Source organism: Candida pseudojiufengensis (genome assembly GCF_024610245.1).
Source record: "Candida pseudojiufengensis strain CBS 10847 chromosome Unknown scaffold12, whole genome shotgun sequence".
In the NCBI taxonomy this organism is placed as follows: domain Eukaryota; kingdom Fungi; phylum Ascomycota; class Pichiomycetes; order Serinales; family Debaryomycetaceae; genus Lodderomyces; species Lodderomyces pseudojiufengensis.
Window position 1 is genome coordinate 218,589 of NW_026261538.1, and position 22,019 is coordinate 240,607.

General features: G+C 27.5%; 11 protein-coding genes across 11 annotated transcripts; 6 read left to right on the forward strand and 5 right to left on the reverse strand. All coding sequences in view use genetic code 12, as the record gives it.

The window, feature by feature from the left end:
* Positions 1–161: 161 nt before the first annotated feature.
* KGF55_004683 (60S ribosomal protein uL30) lies at positions 162–1,587 on the reverse strand (the record flags this gene model as incomplete). Its single annotated transcript, XM_051759613.1, has 3 exons — positions 162–788; positions 979–1,090; positions 1,580–1,587. 3 exons carry the CDS (start codon positions 1,585–1,587, stop codon positions 162–164), a joined length of 747 nt encoding a protein of 248 aa, XP_051612643.1.
* A 1,323-nt stretch (positions 1,588–2,910) lies between these two features.
* AUT7 (ubiquitin-like protein) lies at positions 2,911–3,390 on the reverse strand (the record flags this gene model as incomplete). Its single annotated transcript, XM_051759614.1, has 2 exons — positions 2,911–3,290; positions 3,357–3,390. 2 exons carry the CDS (start codon positions 3,388–3,390, stop codon positions 2,911–2,913), a joined length of 414 nt encoding a protein of 137 aa, XP_051612644.1.
* Positions 3,391–4,163: 773 nt separating this feature from the next.
* Positions 4,164–4,976, forward strand: KGF55_004685 (uncharacterized protein; the record flags this gene model as incomplete). Its single annotated transcript, XM_051759615.1, has 1 exon — positions 4,164–4,976. One exon carries the CDS (start codon positions 4,164–4,166, stop codon positions 4,974–4,976), a length of 813 nt encoding a protein of 270 aa, XP_051612645.1.
* Positions 4,977–5,186: 210 nt separating this feature from the next.
* Positions 5,187–5,597, forward strand: RIM1 (Rim1p; the record flags this gene model as incomplete). Its single annotated transcript, XM_051759616.1, has 1 exon — positions 5,187–5,597. One exon carries the CDS (start codon positions 5,187–5,189, stop codon positions 5,595–5,597), a length of 411 nt encoding a protein of 136 aa, XP_051612646.1.
* A 67-nt stretch (positions 5,598–5,664) lies between these two features.
* Positions 5,665–6,933, reverse strand: KGF55_004687 (putative aminopeptidase; the record flags this gene model as incomplete). The annotated part of the gene is made up of 1 exon (XM_051759618.1): positions 5,665–6,933. The coding sequence occupies one exon, from the start codon at positions 6,931–6,933 to the stop codon at positions 5,665–5,667; it is 1,269 nt and encodes a 422-aa protein (XP_051612647.1).
* A 629-nt stretch (positions 6,934–7,562) lies between these two features.
* On the forward strand, positions 7,563–11,819 carry KGF55_004688 (uncharacterized protein; the record flags this gene model as incomplete). Its single annotated transcript, XM_051759619.1, has 1 exon — positions 7,563–11,819. One exon carries the CDS (start codon positions 7,563–7,565, stop codon positions 11,817–11,819), a length of 4,257 nt encoding a protein of 1,418 aa, XP_051612648.1.
* Positions 11,820–11,871: 52 nt separating this feature from the next.
* KGF55_004689 (putative uridine kinase) lies at positions 11,872–12,633 on the reverse strand (the record flags this gene model as incomplete). Its single annotated transcript, XM_051759620.1, has 1 exon — positions 11,872–12,633. The coding sequence occupies one exon, from the start codon at positions 12,631–12,633 to the stop codon at positions 11,872–11,874; it is 762 nt and encodes a 253-aa protein (XP_051612649.1).
* A 123-nt stretch (positions 12,634–12,756) lies between these two features.
* On the forward strand, positions 12,757–13,959 carry FAL1 (ATP-dependent RNA helicase; the record flags this gene model as incomplete). Its single annotated transcript, XM_051759621.1, has 1 exon — positions 12,757–13,959. One exon carries the CDS (start codon positions 12,757–12,759, stop codon positions 13,957–13,959), a length of 1,203 nt encoding a protein of 400 aa, XP_051612650.1.
* Positions 13,960–14,153: 194 nt separating this feature from the next.
* On the forward strand, positions 14,154–17,489 carry KGF55_004691 (uncharacterized protein; the record flags this gene model as incomplete). Its single annotated transcript, XM_051759622.1, has 1 exon — positions 14,154–17,489. The coding sequence occupies one exon, from the start codon at positions 14,154–14,156 to the stop codon at positions 17,487–17,489; it is 3,336 nt and encodes a 1,111-aa protein (XP_051612651.1).
* A 1,198-nt stretch (positions 17,490–18,687) lies between these two features.
* On the forward strand, positions 18,688–19,941 carry STE3 (Ste3p; the record flags this gene model as incomplete). Its single annotated transcript, XM_051759623.1, has 1 exon — positions 18,688–19,941. One exon carries the CDS (start codon positions 18,688–18,690, stop codon positions 19,939–19,941), a length of 1,254 nt encoding a protein of 417 aa, XP_051612652.1.
* A 51-nt stretch (positions 19,942–19,992) lies between these two features.
* On the reverse strand, positions 19,993–21,420 carry KGF55_004693 (glutamyl-tRNA(Gln) amidotransferase subunit; the record flags this gene model as incomplete). Its single annotated transcript, XM_051759624.1, has 1 exon — positions 19,993–21,420. The coding sequence occupies one exon, from the start codon at positions 21,418–21,420 to the stop codon at positions 19,993–19,995; it is 1,428 nt and encodes a 475-aa protein (XP_051612653.1).
* Positions 21,421–22,019: the final 599 nt, after the last annotated feature.

Sequence of the window (22,019 nt, forward strand, 5' to 3'; positions counted from 1 at the left end):
TAGTATATTAGAAACAATAAACTACATATAATAATACAAATAAAATTAAAAAGAACTTATTAAAAACTAAATTTTATACATTTTCTTTTTCTATTATAAAATGGTTTGGAAAAGAAAAGAAAACCAAACCCTTTTGATTGTAATTGTTTTTATCAATAAACTTAGTTCATTTGTTTAACTAAAGCATTAATAAATTCTTCTCTATTACCAGTGTCACCACCTTGAATAAAATGTTGGAATTTTCTAGCTCTAAAACCACCAGTTGGATTAGATAATTTAAAAGGCCATAAAAAGTTATTAACTTGTTTAAAATTTGGTCCAACAGTATAAATTTCATGAATTAAATCTTCAATTGATAAAATATCATATTTACCTAAATTAGCTTCAATAATAGAATTATCTGATAAAGCAATTCTTTGTTTATTAATTTTACCATAACCTCTTTTATAAACTAATTGTCTAATAGTTGATAATGAAGGATAACCATAAGCAATATATGGTTCAGCTAATTTAATTAATTCTTGAGTTGCTTTTGTTAATCTAACAAATACACCTGAATTAATTTGAGTTAATCTTAATAATTGCATAACTTTTCTTGGTTTTGGTGGAATTTTCATAATACCTTTAATTCTAACAACAAAAACTAATTTTGGTTGAGCATCAACATAATATGAACCTGAAGCTTTAGCATCTCTTTTAGCTTTAACAACTGATTTTTCAGCATCAACATATTCTTTATGATATTTAGCAGCTCTGTCATAGATGACTTTTCTTTTTTCTTTGTTAGACTAAATTAATGTTAGTATTAAACATATTTTTCAAATATCTCAAAACCCAAGTTGAAAATTTTCTCAGTCCCGAAAGATGGTTAACTGAAAGACAACATAGCCGAAGCTAGCCATTTGCATTTGGTTATTTTCATCTTCAAAAATAAATAAAATGGGTTTCAATAATTATTAAGTTTAGGTTCAAACATACGATTCTTCTACCTTTTTTAGCAGTAGCTCTTTCTTCAGCAGTTTTTTGTTGAGCTTTTTCTTTCTTTTGTTGAGTTTCTGGTTTAATAGCTTGAGCTAAAGTATGTAATAAACTAAAATTATAGTTAGTAATTTGAAAGAACTTTAAAAGTCTTCCAGTAACCCGTGATGTCCATTTATCCTCTTGAATTTTCTTTGAAATAATAATAACTAAATATTTGTTATTGAATGATATATATAATGATTGCTTGTATTAAAACTTAAAAATTGTTTTAAAAATACATGAATATAAAGAACTGAACCAGCCAGGTTCATTCCAATTCACAATCATTTGTTATATCTGAAAAAAAAAAACTCAGAAGAAAATAGATGTATCAGGCATTGGCTAAAAACGAAGATATAAAATTAAAAGCTGCAAGACAATCTAATTTTCCCTTGGTTGTTATGAATAAACTCTTTCTTTCAAAAAACTTCAAAGATACTAATAGTGTATCGTAAGTTTCTAGTTTAATCACCCAATCAAACTTTATCCACGTCATAGCAAATCTCTTGTTTGTAATAAAAGAGTACTAGACTTAATGTGAGATATTTATTTAACATACGTAGCCATTGTTGATGTTTATTGATGATGATGATGATGTATTGAAAGTATGAAATGAAACTGAAAAATTTATAAACTTATTTTTCTTACGTACTAAATTACGAGTTGCATCATTTGGTAGTTTTCTGTTTTAAAAAGGTTGAGGGCTGTAGACCTATTTTTTGTTTGGTAGCCACTATTACTTAACAAATGACGTACAAGTCATATATACGAACCAAACCTAATTGAAAACACAACTGAGAACAGCTTAATAAACTGCACGTTTTATGTAGTTACTGAAAAACTTTAGAACTAGAGGAGTCTGCAAGTATTTGTTAGAAATTGACGATATTACAAAAAAAGTTTTGCTGGACTAAGAATTAAAATATCTGAGAAATTAGTTTGTGTAATTATCCAAACACTAATAGTTTTAGTAAGATGTTACAACAAAAACATTAGGAGTGAAGGCCAATGGTAGCCATACTAATTAAATTATCGGTTGCTATTATCGCTATATGATCGGAGATGTATATGATAAAGTGAGAGTGCATATTAGAGATTGATGAAAAGTGATTTATCTGGAAGGGTATAAATAGAGCTCGAAAATCCCTTGATGAATATATGTAAATTTTAAAAGAGAGATTAAGCTTCAATACGTATTTTAAAGTTACAAATTAAATTTATATGTATTGAGGCTTCTACTGGGATCAAATTCAATTCCGACAAATGGCAAGAATTGACTTTTATTCAAGTGAATAATTTGAGCTGATAGAGGCTGAGAGAGCTGGGACTGTTGTAGTAACAACTGACTAATTAGTTAATGATGTATTGATAGAATATTGTTGGAGAGGTACCTACCAATGTGAGCTAATTTTCGAAGAATTAGAATGAATTACCGAATTTTAAAGGACATGAACAAGTCAATCCCGTCTACTGTTCATGATCGAGCGAGGAATTTATAAGACTTAATTGAGACCATTAAGGACGGTTGTAACATCCTTCCCCGTGGTAATGACTTGTTTTACGTTAGATTCATATGTAGGGATGCAATACAGATTAACTGTGGGGTTTATTTTCTAGTGCGGGAAAAAAGATAAGATAAGTGATCCTTTGCTTCTGATAAGCAAACAGCATTATTAAACCAATTTTACAACTCTATCATCGAGAAGTGAAACATCTAAGAAAGACTTCAATTTCTACAATCTCTTAACCTTATAATTTGAAATATTTTATTACTATAAATTTAAAAAAAAAAAATTCAAAATAAAATCCAACATCAATCAATCAACAATTATTAAAAAACATTAAAGCGTAAAAAACCCGGAATAAATCTCACCCAACTGATAACCCTTCCTAAATATCATTTGGAATATCATTAAAATCCAATTCATTAAAATTAATTTCTAGTTTTTCTTCCTTACCAAATGTATTTTCACCACTATATAAAACATATAAAAATCCATCTTCATCTTTATGTTCTTCATAAATAGTTGAAATTAAAGCAGCAGTAGGAGGTAAAATATCATTAACAAAAATAAATATAGCTTTTTCACTTGGTAATTTAATTCTTTTTCTAATAACATAAACAAATTGTCCAACTGTTAAATCAACAGGAACTAAATATTTTCTTTTATCAATTTCTGGAATATCTGAATTTTCAACTTTTTCACATATAACTGGAACTCTATCTTTAAATCTTTGAGCAATTCTTGCTGCTTCTGCTTGTCTTTTTTCTATAGTAGTAGTGGTTAGTAATTGATTAGTCAAAAATGGGAGAAGAACTAGTATTTATTACATACCAAAAGGATGTTCGTCTTTAAATTGTGATCTCATTTGAACTAATATGTGTTATAAACTGTTGATGTTAGTATTATTAATCAATTGTATTGATGAATCCATATTCAAATTTTGAGGAGGCAAAATTTGGGATATCACGGGGTAAAAATTAAAAATTTCGGTTACTTAACATACAATTTATGGGAAAGATAATGTGATTAATTGCTTTAATTGTAATTTGAATGTGTTCTAATTAATCTGATGGTATGATACTGCTTAACTAGATGGATGTATGATTGTTTGTATTGTTAAATGAATTGGTGTTGTTATTTTAAGAATATGATGATATAATTGTGTGTGTGTAATTATTATTAAATTTATTTTTGTTTTAAAAAGAGAGAGAGAAAGAAAAAGATAAGGGAAATTAAAATTTACTATGTAAAGCATAATAAGGAGAGCTCCATATATAACATAGATTTTTGTCTGTTTCTTAAAAAACTTGGGTTAGCACTCTTGTTTCTGAAAGCGGTTTGGTCCACACCATTGACTCAGCAGTTTGTCTTTGGGCCATAAGAAAGAAATCTTCATCATTATTCAGTCATATTCTTTTGTCAATAAAACATGAGTTATCCTTTATCTCTCTTATATATACATATTCTGTATGGTAGTGTAATTGTTACAGAAAATAGATAAGATTACCTGTTTTTGTGTAATATAAAACTTTAATAATATTTTGTATGTAGAACTCTATTTACATAATAAATCAAAAAGTGTTGCAATTATATATTAATTTTGACAACCATCAATCAAATCATACCAAACATCGTCATATGGTAACCGCTGAACAATTAAAAAGATTAAACGATAGCAATAAAAAGACAAATGAATTAAAATCAATTACAAAGTCAAAAACAATTGAACCATATTCAATTGAATGGTTAATTCAAGAAGAGCAACAACATTGTGAATCAAATAATAATGACTTTAATATTACAGAAATTGGATTAAGAAATGAAAGATTAGAATTATTATTTCCAATGGTTTATCCTAATGAAAATGAGGATGACACAAGTGATTCTAATGTAAAGAATTATACTACTAGAAATCACAAAATTGATAATGATAATTTTAATGATACTTCCTCAATTGATTTTCCAACAACAAGATTAAAACCACATGAAATAACAAATGATTTAGAAATTGAATTATTAGAAAGTTCAATGTTTAATAAACCATTTGAAAGATCAAAACAACAATTAGAAATAGATTCTTTTTCATTAGGTAATATAAGTTCAGATTTTAGTAGGAGTAAATCAAGTAAAGAAGGAAATAAATTAAATTCAATAACTGGTGAAGAAAGTATAAGATCATCTGGTCATTCAGTTTATGTTAGTAATAATCTTAGTAATCCATCACATAGAATATTACAATTATCACCTGAAAAAAATAGACAACCTAATGTTTTTAAAGATGACAATTCAATAAATCACGTACATTCAAATATTAATAATGAATTTAATAATGATTCAAATCCAAATAGTTATGATGAATATTTAAGACCAAAACCATTAAAGAGATTCAGATCTGTATCTCTGTGTGATCTAGTGTTTCCAAATCTCAATCTCAAAAGACAAGCAAGATGATATTAGAGTTGAGTTGGTTAATTGGTTAAACCTATACATTAATATATCAAACGTTACGCGTCTAATATTTTAATAATAAAATTTAATGTTTTTAATTGGGAGGCAATTTTCAATTTTTACGGAGGAAAAAAAATAAAACAAAAATAAAAATAATAATCAAACAAACTAATTAACAACAACTCAACCATAATAAATCAATCAATTGATAAAATGTTAAGAACATTCACAAGATCATTTTCATCTACTTTAAGTAGAAACAATTACGCAAAAGGTTCAATATTTGGTAGAGTTGGAAGTGTTGATTTTAGAGAATCAGAAAATGGTACAAAATATATTAAATATTCATTAGCTGTAAATAGATTTAAAAAAGGAGAAGAAAATGATACAGCTACTGAATGGTATAATATTACAGTATTAGATGAAGATCAATTAAGAAGATTAGAAAAAGTATTAAGAAAAGGAAATAAAATGATTGTTGATGTTCAAATTAGAGCTGATAAATATGAAGATCCTGAAACCAAAAAAATTAATTATAGAAATTCATTTGTACAAAAAAATTTTGAAATTGTTACATGGGGTAAAAAACCAGAAGAAGAAGGTGGTTCAGAAACTACTGAATAATTTAATTGAGTGTGTTTTATTTGAAATACAGAATTATATAAAATCTATACTTTATTTATATAACTTTTTAATATAATTTTTTAGCTAAACTTAATTCATAAGCATAAGCAATTGTTAATTTTATATGTTCTTTAATATGATCAAAATCTAATCTATCAATAGTATCTAAATTTGAATGAATAAATTTATTAGTATATTTAAAATCACTTTCAATTAAAAAACTTGAAGGATAACCATTTTCTAAAGCTGAAGCATGATCAGAACATGCATAACCACATTGAGTTTCTAAATACAGTATATTATTATAATTATTTATAATTAATTTTAAAAATTCATTTAATTCAATACTTGTATAATCCGATATTAAACCAAAATGTGGTTCAATTCCTTTATCTATACTACCTTGAGTATAACCAGTCATATCTTGTTGTAACATTCCAACAACTGTTTCATTTTGAGCTGAATATCTTGAAAATACGTCAACAGATCCTAATAATCCACCCTCTTCTGCTGAATAATAATGAAATTCTAATGTATTATAAGGTTTAAATGTTTTGTCTTTATAAGCTTGTAATAAAACTCTTAAAGATTCTAAAGTTGTTACTGTACCTGATCCATCATCATCTGCACCAGGAGCTCTCATAATATTAGGTAATATTAAATTAGCAGAATCTTGATGAGCTCCAACAATAACTTTATCTTTTAATTCACCAGGTATTGAAACAATTATTGAAAATTGATCCCAACCATCATGATGAATTTTTGTTATTGAAATTTCTTTAAATTCAGATATTAATTTATTTAATTGATCATATAACCAATTAGCACTATCAAACCCATGTTGAGATTTATAATATCTTGTAAAAAATGAAGAAAATTTAGTTAATTTTTTAAAAACTAAATCAATATCAATTAGCTCAAATAATGATTTAACTTCTTTTGTATAAGATAATTCTGTAGGATAATTATAAACAGGGATTGGATTTTTTAAAGTTTTAATTTGTTTAGCTCCAATTAAAAAAAACCTGTCCCAAATTGAAGTAGTTGGTTTATTAATTAAACCATCTTCAATTGCTTTTTCAATACTAATTTGATTAGTTAAATCAATAAAATTTTTATTTTGTCTTTTTAAATTTAATTTTTCAATTTCTGATACAATTTTAAATTCATTTGGACCTAATTTAATTAATCTATCTTTATTATCTTGTAAATTTATTTGAAAAATATTGGAATTTATGAGTTGGTTAAATGTAGATCTAAATTCTGGAATTAAATCTAATAATGGGAAAGCTGTTACAAAAACAGCAAATACACTGAATAGTATTAATAATCTCATTCTTTTGCTTCAATGTTGATTAAAACGAAGGAAAAGGGTGTTGTTGATGATGAATAAAAGTGTGATTATTTCGGTTGGCAAAAAGCTGGTTTTCTAATTTAAAAAGTAACTGGCTCCAAAATTCCATGAGCCGCACGGAATTTGACTCAGCGGGTTCAAAGTGTCAAATTTCAACTAATATGTATGCTTGGAGGAGCGATGATTCTTCTATCATCTTTTCTACAACTGACTCCATCGAACTCCATCTGATGTCGTCTACTCAAAAGAGTAATGCCTCTGTTTTTTTAGAGGACTAGCATGGCTACTAAATGTTGACAGTTCAGTAAGATATGCTCAAATGTACTTGAAAAGTTGCTGAAGTGAAGTATACCCTCAAGGCACCATTGAAATCTTGGGAAGTTAGATGAATGGTCTACATTCTGTTCCAATTATATGATTCTATGAAGATTTAGTGCTTGATAGTGTTTGTATATCTTGTACCAAATCTTTATTTAGTTTGTAACAATATTTTTTTTTTTTCGTCTTTCTCTTCGAATCGTAAATATTTCAAATATCAACAGAGCATTTTAAACTAGCAAAATAATATAAATCAACTCATTTCCAACACTCCTAGACACAATAATCTAACTATGGTCAGTCTAGTGCCGAATTTTACGGGCTATGGCAATCAAAATCATGAACAAAAATACATTTCACCGACCATACACTTGAAAGATCCAGTAGTTGACGAATCTTTAAAATTTCATCAAGATCAATATACTTCATCAAATTCTTCAAGAAATCAAATAGGGAAAAGATTTGTTCAACCAATTGGTTTAGAAGTAAAAGAAGCCAATTATAAAATCAATATTCCAGATTTTTCCAATTTACCACCATTACAATTGGGATTAAAATTCATATCAAATATTAATAAAATTGATTCAAGTATACCTCATGATATTTTTTATTCAGAAACTTTAAGTAAAAATGAATCAAGTTTAGATAATTATTATTTTGATTATGAAAATGGATTAAAAGATTTTTCAAGATTTGAAAAAATTCAACAATTAAATTTACCTGATAAATTTTTTGAAGAATATAATAAAACTGAAACTATAACAAAAATTGGTTTATTTCCTGAAATTGAAAGAACTTGGATTGCAATTGATAATAAATTAATACTATGGAATTATAAAATTCCACAATCTTCATTCAATAAAAATTCACAATTTTTAACAATTGATCAAATTGAAAATACAATTTTGACTGTAAAATTAGTAAAACCAAGACAAGGAGTATTTTTAAAAGAAATTAATCACTTATTATTAGTTTCAACAACAGTAGGAATTAAAATCTTTATTGTAAAATATGACAAGTCATTTAATAATTTGGAAGTATTCAATCCTAATTTATCTGTTGCTACTCAAGGATTAGCTGTGAATCATTTTGTAGTACATCCAAAAACAAATGAAATTTATTTTAGTGGAGAAAATGATGGAGTTAATATTTGGAGATTAGATTATTCCAATAAATCAACATTCACTAAAAATAAATGTGATAAAATATGTTTAACAAAAGGTGGATTATCAAGTGTAATTCCAAATAAATTTCTGAGTTTTGGATTTTCTACATCAAATGGATCAACTAATAACAATGTGGATCAAAATTTGGCAAATATACCTGAAAAAATAGCTCAATTGGAAATTGACCCAGCAAGAGATGTATTATATTCCCTTTCCAATAAATCTGTAATTAGATCATATAAACTTCAAGCAAAACAAGAATCACTTACGGAGTCAAGTCAATTAACTCCAAGTCAAATATTTAAATCAGCATCTAGTCTTTTTGTAGACACAGCTAATATAAAAGTATTTGAAAGATTTAAAATCATTAGCATACATGTCATACCGCCTGAAGAATCTTCAGTCATACAATTAATAGCAGTTACTAGCAACGGTTCAAGAATTCTATTAAAAGCAGGTACTACATCCAGTTTTTCATCCTTACTTACTTCAACATATTCATCATCTAATGCATTAAGATTGAACCTTGTGAATATAAAATTCCCACCTACTAGAGAAATTCCAACAGTTAATAATGAACTAGACGCATTTACAAGAGATAGACAATATATATCACAAATCATAGCAGATCAACAAAAATCTCAACTTCTTAAAAATACAAAACTAGCTAAAATTATAAGTCCTGGTGTTTTTCTTTGTGTGAAAAAGACTAAAAGATCTGATAAATTATTTATTGCAACTGCCAACTTTGGATATTTGAAAAAGAATAATAAATTAGTTGAAGATGCTGAGTTCTTAAAATATACACTTAATGATGATCTGCCATATACTTATATACAAGACATTGTTCAATTAACACCATCTATGAATGCAACAAATACACCCAATGGTTATGCTAATATTGCTGCTAGTCAATACACAAAAGAACCTTTAAAATTTGCAATTTTAACAAATTTTGGAATAATTATTTATCAATTTAAAACATCAGATCAGATATTAAAATCATTAAATGATGAAATTATAGAAAATTTTATTGAAGAAAATGGTTATGAAGAAACTTGTTCAACTTTATTATATTTAGCATGTTCATATGGAAATTCAAATGAATTTTTTGAAAGAAAAGCTCAAGTTTTATTTTCATCTTGTGGAAACAATGCAAGATTAATGAATAATCAATCTGGTGGTGCTCAAGCTACTAGTTTAATCCCTCATCATCAATTGTCAAATATTTCTTCTTCACATCCAACTGTTGATCAGGTAATACTAAGTGATAGATTTTATGGTACATGCTTATTAATAGCTAGATTTCTTCGAGATATTTGGAATAAAAAAGTATTTAGTCCAATACCAACTGCTAAAATCACTCCATCGGGTGATATAGAAACAGCAAGTATAAAGGATCATAAAGTTATATTAAAAAGTATCAACATAGACAAAAAACAAATTGAATATTTCATTGGTACCATTGTTGTCTTGATAGATTTTTTTGTTGAAAATGAAACCAGTATACAAGGTTTGAATGCACCGAATTATAGTACAGACCCTAGTCAATTTGAAAATGAAGTATGTTTAAGAGCAGAAAGTATTGCATTCACTTCAATTTTTAAATCTTTAACTTCAATGAAAGAGGCATTTTCATTCTTAATGGTTTTACTTGAGGAATTACAAGCTAATAATAATGAATTTAATAGTGTGTTTGATTTCTTATCATTACCCAATCAAGCCAATTTGTTGTCAATTTCATTCAGGGATTTATTGTTACCAAATAGAGAGATAAAAAATTTAATTAAAGATTTGTTGTCTTCCATCATAAATAGTAATATAGTGAAAGGAGGATCAATCGATGTTATTGCATCTTCTTTACAAACTAGATGTGGATCATTTTGTTCAACAAATGATGTATTTATATTCAAAGCAATTGAAAATTTGACAAAGGCTAAAAAGATAGGTTCAAGAGATGTTGATTTGAAATTAAAATGTTTGAAGAATGCTGTACTTTTATTTGAAGAGTCATATGAAACTTTGACACTTGAAAATATTGAAAATTCAGTTGATATTATGGTTGATCTTGAATATTATTCTGGAGCAATTGGAATGTTATTAAATATTACAAGTAAATTAGGTAATAGTTTAAAAACTCCAAATTTTGTTTTCAATCAAGTAAATGAAAATTTAATGAAGAAAAATCATCAAGAAATTCAAACTAAGATAAAAAAATTATATGAAATTGTTTTTAATGTATTAAAACAAGTTGATCTTAAAGCTTTAAAAATCACAGAAACCAATAATCAATTGCAAATCAATGAGATTTTAGAAATAAGAGACGCTGCTTATGATACTTGTTTTGTTACAAAAGATAAAGAGTTTCAATACTCATTTTATGATTGGTTTGTCGATCAAGGTATCAGTGATAGATTATTGGAGTTGAACACTCCATACATTTTACCATATCTTGAAGAAAAATCAGAAAATAATATTGCTATGAGTAATATACTCTGGTTATATTATGCCAAAAGAGAAAATTATTTTGATGCTGCTAAAATATTATATGCATTATCCATATCACAATTTAATCTTGATTTAAGTGAAAGAATAGAATATTTATCAAGAGCAAATGGATTTTGTAATTGTGTATGTCCACCTAATTTTAGACAAAAAATGATTCAACTTTCAGCTACAATTCAAGAACTTTTTGATGTTGCTAATATACAATTGAATTTAATATCAAGAATTGAAAGGGATTCTAGAATTAATTCTGATAATAAAAAGAATGCAGTTGAAGCTTTGAATTACAAAATCTTATCTATTAGTGATTTATTCAACACATACGTCGATCCATTGGGGTATTACGAATTATCATTGTTAATATTCAAAGTTTCGGATTACAAAAATAATGATGATATATTGAAGAGATGGGAATTATTAATTGATAAGATTTATCTTGTATCAGAATCTTCCAAAGAACCATTTTATATTTTACTTAATGATGACTTTACTATTTATGGTCCTAAATTATCTTCAAATGATATAGTTTTTCCAATAGATGAATTGATCAAACTTATTGGTAAAACTTTACATAAAGCAATAAAAAATAATCCAGTAACTCAGGAACCACCAAAGGGGTATCTTGTTGAGTTGTTTGTCAAAGCAGGTGTGAGCTATGAGAGATTGTACTACAATATACGATCATTGATTGAGCATAATTCATTTGATAGCTCGCAAGGTTTTATTGAATATTTGAAAACTAATGAAATGACATATCTAATTAAAAAATGGTATTCTACGGATAAAAAATTAAAAGAATTAATAGCTGCTGAACAAATGGTCAGTTATGGAAACGTTTACTCGCTTGACACAGATCCAATTAAAAATTCTGTATTTTAATAATTAAAAGTTTTAAAAGTTTATATTTGTATTGTCTGTAATATATATTCAATCAATTTAATTGATAAAATTTGTTCTTTTGTACATCAAATTTTTCTTTTTCAAAATTTCCAATTACAGCTGGTCTTAAATTGTTTGCAGGTAAACTTGATCTCTTAGGTTGAATAGATTTATCATTGAAATATAGTAGTATCCCATCAATGATCAATTTTACTGCATTGGCATCGAATCCTCGTGGCATAATGACATCTGAGAATTCTTTTGTTGGGAAGATATAATCACTCATTTCAATTCTAGCTCCCAATAAATATGCATTGATAACGGTCTCTAAACTTTCTACTTTATTTGTTAAAACATCTCTATTTATCCATCTTATTAGTCTTGTATCCGAGTCACTATCTATAAATACTTTTATGTGAGACATTTCCCTCAAGTCTTTGTCATATAATGCGTATAATCCATGAACAATTATAATATCTTGTGTTGATCGATCTGACGAAGTTTGATTCATTTCATTCAAATCATTCTTTAATCTGGTAAAGTCAAATCTTGATGGTTTTAATTTCGGAAATGATTGAAAAAATTCTTCCTTATTAACAGTTATTGCTGCTGATTTTGAATTGGGAAATTGACTAGAATCAACTGATGATTTCCCATAAGTTGTATATTCATTCATATCAATTATCTTTACATTAATGGAAGATTCAGGCATCGAGGAAAGTAATTCCTTTTTCAAAGCTATTGCTGTTGTTTTTTTACCTGACGCATGACCACCGCCTAGTAGCACTAGTATTGAATTTGATAATTGGGGCATTGACTTTTGTAGAACCCAATGATATAAATAATTGAAGTTGCAAAAAACCAAAATAGGAAAAATAAATAATCTATACAAAAAACTGTTTTACATTATTTCCCTTTTTGCAACCAATCTACAAACATGGATGATTTTGATAGAGATTTAGACAATGAAATAGAGTTTAGTCATAAATCAACTAAAGGTGTGAAAGTCCATCGTACATTCGAAAGTATGAAACTAAAGCCTGAATTATTAAAAGGAATTTATGCGTATGGTTTTGAAGCACCATCTGCTATTCAATCTAGAGCAATAATGCATATCATAAGTGGCAAAGATACTATAGCTCAAGCTCAATCTGGTACGGGTAAGACTGCTACATTTTCCATAGGTATGCTTGAAGTACTTGATTACAAATCCAAAGAATGTCAAGCTTTAATACTATCACCGACTAGAGAATTAGCAGTACAAATACAAAATGTAGTAAAACATTTGGGGGATTATATGAATATACAAACTCATGCATGTATAGGAGGTAAGAATGTGGGAAATGATGTAAAAAAATTACAACAAGGACAACAAATAGTGAGTGGAACTCCAGGTAGAGTTTTAGATGTTATAAAACGAAGAAATTTATCAACGAGGCATATAAAGATTTTAATTTTGGATGAAGCAGATGAATTATTTACGAAAGGATTTAAAGAACAAATATATGAAATATATAAGTCTCTACCTTCTGGAGCTCAAGTTGTTGTGGTTAGTGCTACTTTATCACATGAAGTTTTGGAAATGACAAATAAATTTACAACAGATCCCGTTAAAATATTGGTGAAACAAGATGAAGTGAGTCTATCAGGTATCAAACAATATTATGTTCAATGTGAAAAAGAAGATTGGAAATTTGACACATTATGCGATCTATATGATAATTTAACTATAACTCAAGCCGTTATATTCTGCAATACAAAGCTAAAAGTGAACTGGTTGACAGATCAAATGAGGAAACAAAATTTTACAGTTGCATCAATGCATGGAGACATGAAACAAGATGAAAGAGATTCAATTATGAATGACTTTAGGACAGGTAATTCAAGAGTATTGATATCAACTGATGTTTGGGCTAGAGGTATTGATGTTCAACAAATCTCTTTGGTTGTGAATTACGATCTACCAAACGATAAGGAAAATTATATACACAGAATTGGTAGATCTGGTAGGTTTGGAAGAAAAGGGACGGCAGTTAATTTGATTACAAAAGATGATGTACAAACTATGAAGGAAATTGAAAAATTTTACTCCACAAAAATCAAAGAAATGCCTGTAAATATTAACGATATAATGTCATGATAAATAAAAGCGTAGTTGAGTATGTTATGTAATAACTCAATTTAACTCTTAAACTCAGACAGATCTCATCTCTTGATCTTTTATCGATATTATTTAAGATGTCACACAAAATCACCATATGGAAAAGCAAAAATATTTCTATAAGGAAAAATTTCTTACCAAAAGATCAAAAGACTTAACAATCTGCTTCAAAGATGGATGCCCAATTCGTTAATTCATTGGAAGATACTTTGAAGCAAACTTTGATTTCAGATTCTTCTGTGATCAAAGAAGCTTCACAAAAATTAAGTAAAGATTTTTATCCAGATCCAAAAGCATTACCTTCATTGCTTCAAATTTTACAACAATCAAATCAAGATGAAATAAAATTGTTAGCAGCAGTCGAGGCTAGGAAATTAGCTCTTGATAATTGGGAAGGAGTTAACGCATCATTGAAACCATCAATAAGGGAGTCACTTTTAAAAAACACTTTTGCAGAACAAAATAAAAGACTTAGAAATGCATCTGCTCGTGTTATAGCAGCTATTGCTGAAGTTGATTTAGAAGCAAATGAATGGACAGATTTATTACCAAATTTGATTAGTGCAATTCAAAGCAATGATGTTCAAACTAAAGAAGTTGCAGCATTCACATTATTAGCTATGTTAGAATCACAATTAACTGCATTACTTCCTCATATCGATGACTTTATTACATTGTATGGAAATTTAATACATGATACATCCTCAAAAGAAATCAGGGTCAATTCTGTTTTAGCATTGGATGTACTTTCACAACTTATTGAAGATACTGATGAGGCTGAACCAGCAGTTTATGAGAAATTTAAAGCTACTATACCTGGTATGGTGGAAGTTTTGAAAGAAGTTGTTGCATCAGACGATACAGAACTGGCTAAACAAGTTTTCAATGTTTTCAACGGATTAGTCCTTATTGATACTGCATTAGTTGGAGATCATTTGATAAACTTAATTAAAATGATTTGTGAAATGGTTACAAATACATCATTAGATGAAGATTATAGAATTTTTGGATTACAATTTTTAATTTCATGTGTTAGTTATAGAAAAACTAAAATTACAAGTAATAAATTAGGTCCTCAAGTAACTATGGTTGGATTAAAAGTTGCATCAGAAGAAATTGATGTTGAAGATGAATTGGAGAATGAAGATGAAGAAAATGAAAATGAAGAAAGTTCACCATCATCATTAGCATTGAGATTATTAGCTATCTTAGCTGCCGAATTACCACCCTCACAAGTTATTACCCCATTATTTGAAGCATTACCACCTTTATTGACATCAAGTAATCAATTTGAAAGACGTGCGGCTTTATTATCAATTGGAGTTTGCTCAGCTGGAGCACCAGACTACATTGCTTCTCAAATACAAAAAATTATCCCAGCTTTAATCAATGGATTAAAAGATCCGGAAATTATTGTTAGAGTTGCTGCTCTTAGAACTTTATCACAATTAACTTCAGAACTTCAAGATATTGTCACTGATCACCATGAACAGTTATTACCTTTAATTATTGAAATTATAGATTCCGCCTCATCCATAATGGCCTATAAATATGCTTGTTATGCTTTAGATGGATTAATTGAATTCATGAGTCACGATGCTATGAATAAATATATTGAACCATTGATGCATAAATTATTCCATATGTTAAGTCAAGCTAATTCATCTACTTTAAAAACTGCAATCGTTTCAGCTATTGGATCTACTGCTTTTGCTAGTGGTAAAGGTTTTACTCCATTTTTCCAAGGTTCAATTCAACAACTAGAACCATTTATTACAAATTCAGCTTCAGTTGATGGTATGAGTGAGGATGACATTGAATTAAGAGCAACTACTTTTGAAAATATATCTACAATGGCTAGAGCCGTGGGATCACAAACTTTTTCAATGTATGCCAAACCATTAGTTGAAGCTGCTTATAATTCATTAAGTTCTGAACATTCAAGAATTAGAGAATCAGGTTTTGCTTTTATTGCAAATATGGCTAAAGTTTATGGACCAGAATTTGCAGGATTTTTGGATCAAATTGTTCCTCAAATTTTGTCATGTTTAGATCAAGAAGAATTTACGTTTAATGTCGATGCTGTTGAAGGAGAAGGTGAAGAGTTAGAAGAAGTTGATGAAGAAGCTGAGAATGATGATCCATTAAAAGTTCATACTGGTATTACTATTGAAAAAGAAATTGCATCAGTAGCTCTTGGTGAATTGGCTATTGGTACTGGAAAAGAATTTTTTAAATATGTTGAACCTTCAATTACAGCATTAGCTGAACAAGTTGCAAATTCATTTGGTATGAGAGAAGCTGCTATGAATTGTTTATTTAAAATTGTTAAAGCAATGTTTGTTGCAGTTCAAGGTAAAGATTTTAAACCACCAAAAGGTGTTCCAAAATCGTCCTACGTTGACTCAAGTATTTTAGAATTAATCAAACAAGTCAGAGATTTAGCTATCCCTCTCTTGGAAGAAGAATTTGAATCAACAATGGTGGCTTGTATCTTAGACGGCACTTCAAATTCATTACATACTTTTGGTTCAATATTTATAGTTGATAGTCCAAATGATACTTCAAGTTTAGAAAAATTATGTTTTTCATTAATGAACATATTGAAAAAAGATCATCCATGTCAATTAGAAGATGATGAATTTCCAGAAGAAGAAGATTCATCAGAAACAGAAGTATTATTAAATGAGTCAGCTTTAGAAGTATTGATTAATTTATCAATTGCATTAGAAGGTGATTTTGTTAAAATTTTTACATCCTTTAAAGATTTAATATTATCTAAATTTGATAGTAAATCAAAACCTTTAAAAGTGGGTTCTATTGGTGCAATTGCTGAAATGGTTGGTGGAATGAAATCATCAAATCCATATTCACAAGAATTATTACAAGTATTTCTTCAAAAATTTTCAACTGATAAATCAATTGAAGTTAAAGGAAATGCAGCATATGGTATTGGATTAATTGTTGAATATAGTCCAATTGATTTAACATCAAGTTATCCTCAAATTTTAGAATTATTATTCCACTTGTTAAATAAAGTTGATAAAAAAGCAGGAAATGCAGATGATGAGGAAGCTAAAGATGTAGTAAATCGTGCTTATGCAAATGCTTGTGGATGTGTTGCTAGATTAATTTTAAAAAATCAACAAGCTGTTCCATTAGAACATGTTATTGAGCCATTATTAGATCATTTACCATTAGAAACTGGATTAGAAGAAAATACTCCAGTTTTTGAAGCAATAATAAAATTATATGAATCAAATAATCAAAATATAATATCACAAACTCCAAAAGTAGTTGAAATATTTGCAGGAGTTTTTAAAGCAGAAGAAGAAAGAATAAAATTAATAAATGAAAGTACTTTAGGTAGAGAAGAAAATATTGATTCAATGAAACAATTTTCAAGTGATGAATTAAAACATAAAGTTATTGAATTATTGAAATTCTTAAATCAAAAATATGATGGTGTTGTATCTCATAATGAAATTTTAAAATCAGTCATTTCATAGAGACGTTAATTAAACAATTTATTAAATAAACAATTCAAATAATAAGGTATTTATCTAGACGTGTGAGTTTTTACTTGACTGTAGATCACGATCTTACGAAACTCTAATTCTTAATTTTGAACTTTGAGCACATGAACTGAAGTTTCTTGTATGTATACTATTCGTGACAATCTTGAAACATGAAAACCCTTTGCAAGACATATTAGGTAATTGATGAAATCAAACTATGGATCTGTAAGATAGAAGTTTTTAAACAAAATTAAATTTGACACAAATGCTTAAGATCTTAAATCTAAAAATTGAATTAAAGTTGATAATGCGAATTGAGTTAAATTCAATCTATTCAATTAGAAAAAGAAATTGTTCGAATAAAATATCAAATGAGTGTGATATTCAGTTTAGTATGTTGTTAAGACAAACAAACAGTTCGGTGATGAGTGATGAGCTTCCCGGGTTCAAAAATCTCTCAAATACATTTAAAGAACTCAATGAAGATGATTCAGTAAAAATTTTGAATTATTTGCAAGCATCTTCAAACAAGTTGTGTAGACGATTAATTTATTCACGTCACAACGATGGTGCAAAAGTATTTACCGTAAAATGAAATACATTACCGTAAACCATGCATATAAGATCAAATATCCCTTAATTTTTAGATTATAGGTCATATCAGCCTCATCTTTTACATCTAAACTCTGATGTAAATTGGTTTCGAAAATATTCCTTTTCTCGCTAAATTTGGTAATTGATGAAATTTAGAAGAAAAAATTGAAATTGGGGATTAACTAATGAACACCAATCTAAGATTTACGCAAATGTTCAATGAGTTAAATCGTAATTGATAGATGAATTTTCGATTGTTTGATTTACATGTCCCTTATAATTAAAGTATTTATCATATAATTTACTCGATATTTAATATATTTCACATTAATTAATTGCATAAATAATAAAATATGGGGCAATTAGTATTGTTGTACGGATGTGTAAAGAAGTTGCAAATTACCACATTTGGCTGCGAAAGAGAAATATTTAAATACATTGTATAACGAGGATTTCAAAATCAAGCACCAGAAATATGATTTATATTTTAACATGTTTCAAATATATATAATAATCAATGTCTACTCACTTTAAAAATGTTCATCATAATTCTTAAATCCACAATTCAACAATCGTTACTACCCAATAAATCAAAATGCATCCTGGAGCTGCTGCTACTGCTTCATTTGCAATAATTGCATTTTTTTTATTAATTCCACCATTTGCATGGCATTTAAAATCAAAAAATATTCCTGCAATTTTTTTAGTATTTTGGTTAATTATAATAAATTTAATTGGTTTTATAAATGCAATGATATGGAGTGGTGATAATTTTACTCAAGTTTATGATGGACAAGGTTGGTGTGATATTACAACAAAATTAGAAGCTGGTTCAGGTGTTGGAAAATTATGTGCTATTACTTGTATTTCAATGAATCTTTATATGATTTTATGTGCTAAACATCCACTGTTTATGGATCCAAAAAGTTGGAAAAAAATTACAATTGATTTGGTGATGTGTTTATTTACTCCAATTTTTATAATGTCAACAAATTTTATTATTCAATCTAAAAGATATTATATTGCAAGATATAATGGTTGTGTTACTGTTTATTCTCCTACTAATGCTACTATTGGATTATTTTTGGTATGGCCAGTTATATGGAGTATAATTGCATTAATATTTGCTTTATTGACATTATATAAATATTTTCAAAAAAGAAAAGATGTTAAAGATTTATTAAAATGTACAAATTCTGGATTAAATTTAAAAAGATTTGCAAGATTATTAATTTTTAATTTCTTGATTGTATTTGCAATGACACCATTGGCAATATTATATTTTACTCAACAAAATCAATATATAGAATCTAAATTCAATTGGAATGTTGTTCATGATTCTACTTGGGGTCAAATTCAATATGTTGATATTGGGTTTTTCACAATGGCTGATAGAATAGTTAATATTACTTTATCAATTATTGCATTTTTATTATTTGGTTTAGGTAAAGATGCTTTATCAATGTATAAATCATTTTTTAGAAGATTTCAACCAAAAAGATTTAATAATTCAAAAGATGATAACTTCAATAGTGGTACATTATCTAAACAAACAACATATATTAATTCATCTACTCCAACAAAATTATTATCAAATAAATCTCAATTTAGTGCAGGCACTAATTTTAGTCAACCAACAATGCGTGATTTTAATGAATTTGGAGATGTTATTAATGAATTAGGTTTAGATGATAATTTAAATAACAACTCATCTTCCTTAAATTTAGAATCTAAAACAGAACTATTAAAAGATGAAGATGATGAAGCTAAAATTGGATATATTGAAGTTGAAGATTCTAATTTAAATGATGATATATTATACACTTATGAAGTTAAACAAAAAATTTAAAATATTTTAGCATAGCATATTTTTTTTTCTATTTATACGGCAACAATTTTCTTATTTTAATAATTGCATTAATTTATTTTTAATTTCATCTGCTTTTATTTTACCTTTTGTAATTTTCATTGCTTGACCTATTAATACTTGAATTGCATTTGAATGTCCTTTTTGAATTCTTGTTACTACTTCTGGATTTTGACTTATTATTTGTTCACAGATTTTATTAACGTCTGGAATTTCTGAATCAAGATTTAATGATTTTATAACATTATCAATTGAATGACCAGAATTTATCATCTCTTTTAAAATTAATCTCTTAGTTACTAATGAATAATCCAAATTTGCAATTTTAACTAAATCATCTGGTGATATTGAATTTACATCAAATTCTTGATCTAATTTAGCAAAAGCAGTAATTAATTCTTGAAACATCCAATTATTTGCTTTTTCAGGATTATTTAATTTTTCGAAAAACGTTTCATAGTAATTTAAATGTTCTGGTTCATTTAATAAATTTTTTGCATGTTGTAACTGTAAATTATATGGTGATGAAATAAGTCTATTTAATATTTCATCTGGAAATTCAGGTAATATAGCTTTAATATCATCTCCTATTCTTTCATCTAAATAAACATTTGGTATTTCTGAATCAGGTACGTATCTATAATCATGCATATTTTCTTTACTTCTACTAGTCTTTGTAACAAATCCATCCCAACTTTTAGTTTCTTGTACAATTTTCTTGCCTCTTTCAAGTTCTTCAACTTGTCTATTATATTCATATTTTAAAGCATTTGTTATATCACCAGTTGTACCTAAATTTTTAATTTCAACTCTTGGATTATCATTAACACTAATATTTACATCAACTCTTATTGCACCAGTTTCTAAATCACCACTACATATTTCAAAATGTCGTACTAAAATTTGATATTTCTTTATGAATGCAATTACTTGATCTATATTTTGAAAATCAGGATTTGTTATAACTTCAATTAATGGAGTATTAGCTCTATTATAATCTATTATATCACCAAATTTTTTTCCAGTATCTTGTTCTAATTGAATTCTTTCTATTCCTATTTTACCTTCAATTTCATCTAATTTAGGATCCAATTCAAGATAACCATCTTTAGCAATTGGATAATATTGTTGAGTAATTTGATAACCCATAGGTTGATCTGGATAAAAATAATGTTTTCGATCAAATTTTGAAAATGTTTGAATTTGACAATTTAGAGCAATTGAAGCTTTCAAAGCTAATAATAAAGCTTCAGGATTTAATTTAGGTTGAGTTCCTGGTAATCCAACATCAAAATAACTTATCTTGGTATTTGGTTCATCATTAAAACTTGTTTCTGATAATGAAAATAATTTATATTTTGTTTTTAATTGTGTATGAATTTCTAAACCACATTTAAATTTATAATTGGGATTATATTGAAATTTGTCTTTTGTTGTTGATAATAACCGTCGTATAAGCATTGGGATAATTATATGTTATATTAATTGAATTTTGATGTTGCTAATTTATGTTGATTTTAACGTAGATGCAAAAAAAACAAAAAACGGTTTTTTAGATTTTGTGACCAATTTTTAAATTTAAAAATGGCGAGTGAACAGAATATCTATTAGCAGTTGAAATCAATTCATAAATATATCATTTGGAATATACGTTAACTAAGTACTGCTACGTCAAATTATCGTTATTTTATCTCATACCTTATCGAGGGTTAGATAAAAACATTAACAAAATTGAAACATGCGCCAACAAAAAAACGTCTCGGAAACTGGTAATGCTCTCAGCAGGATTCGAACCTACGATCTCCTCATTACTAGTGAGGTGCCTTACCAACTTGGCCATAAGAGCAAATTTCTAGCTAAAAATTTTGGTGGTTAAATCTGTAGAGCAAAATTACGTCCGCATTTTAAGTGTTCAAGTCAGTATTTTGTTGCATCTAAGGTCGATAAATTAGTCGGTTGTTAATGTTTATTCGATCACCACGAATCAACTCAAAAATTTTGATTGATGCTTCAAGGTTTATAATGTCATTGTTCTTATGAATTGAATTCCACGCCGTTTA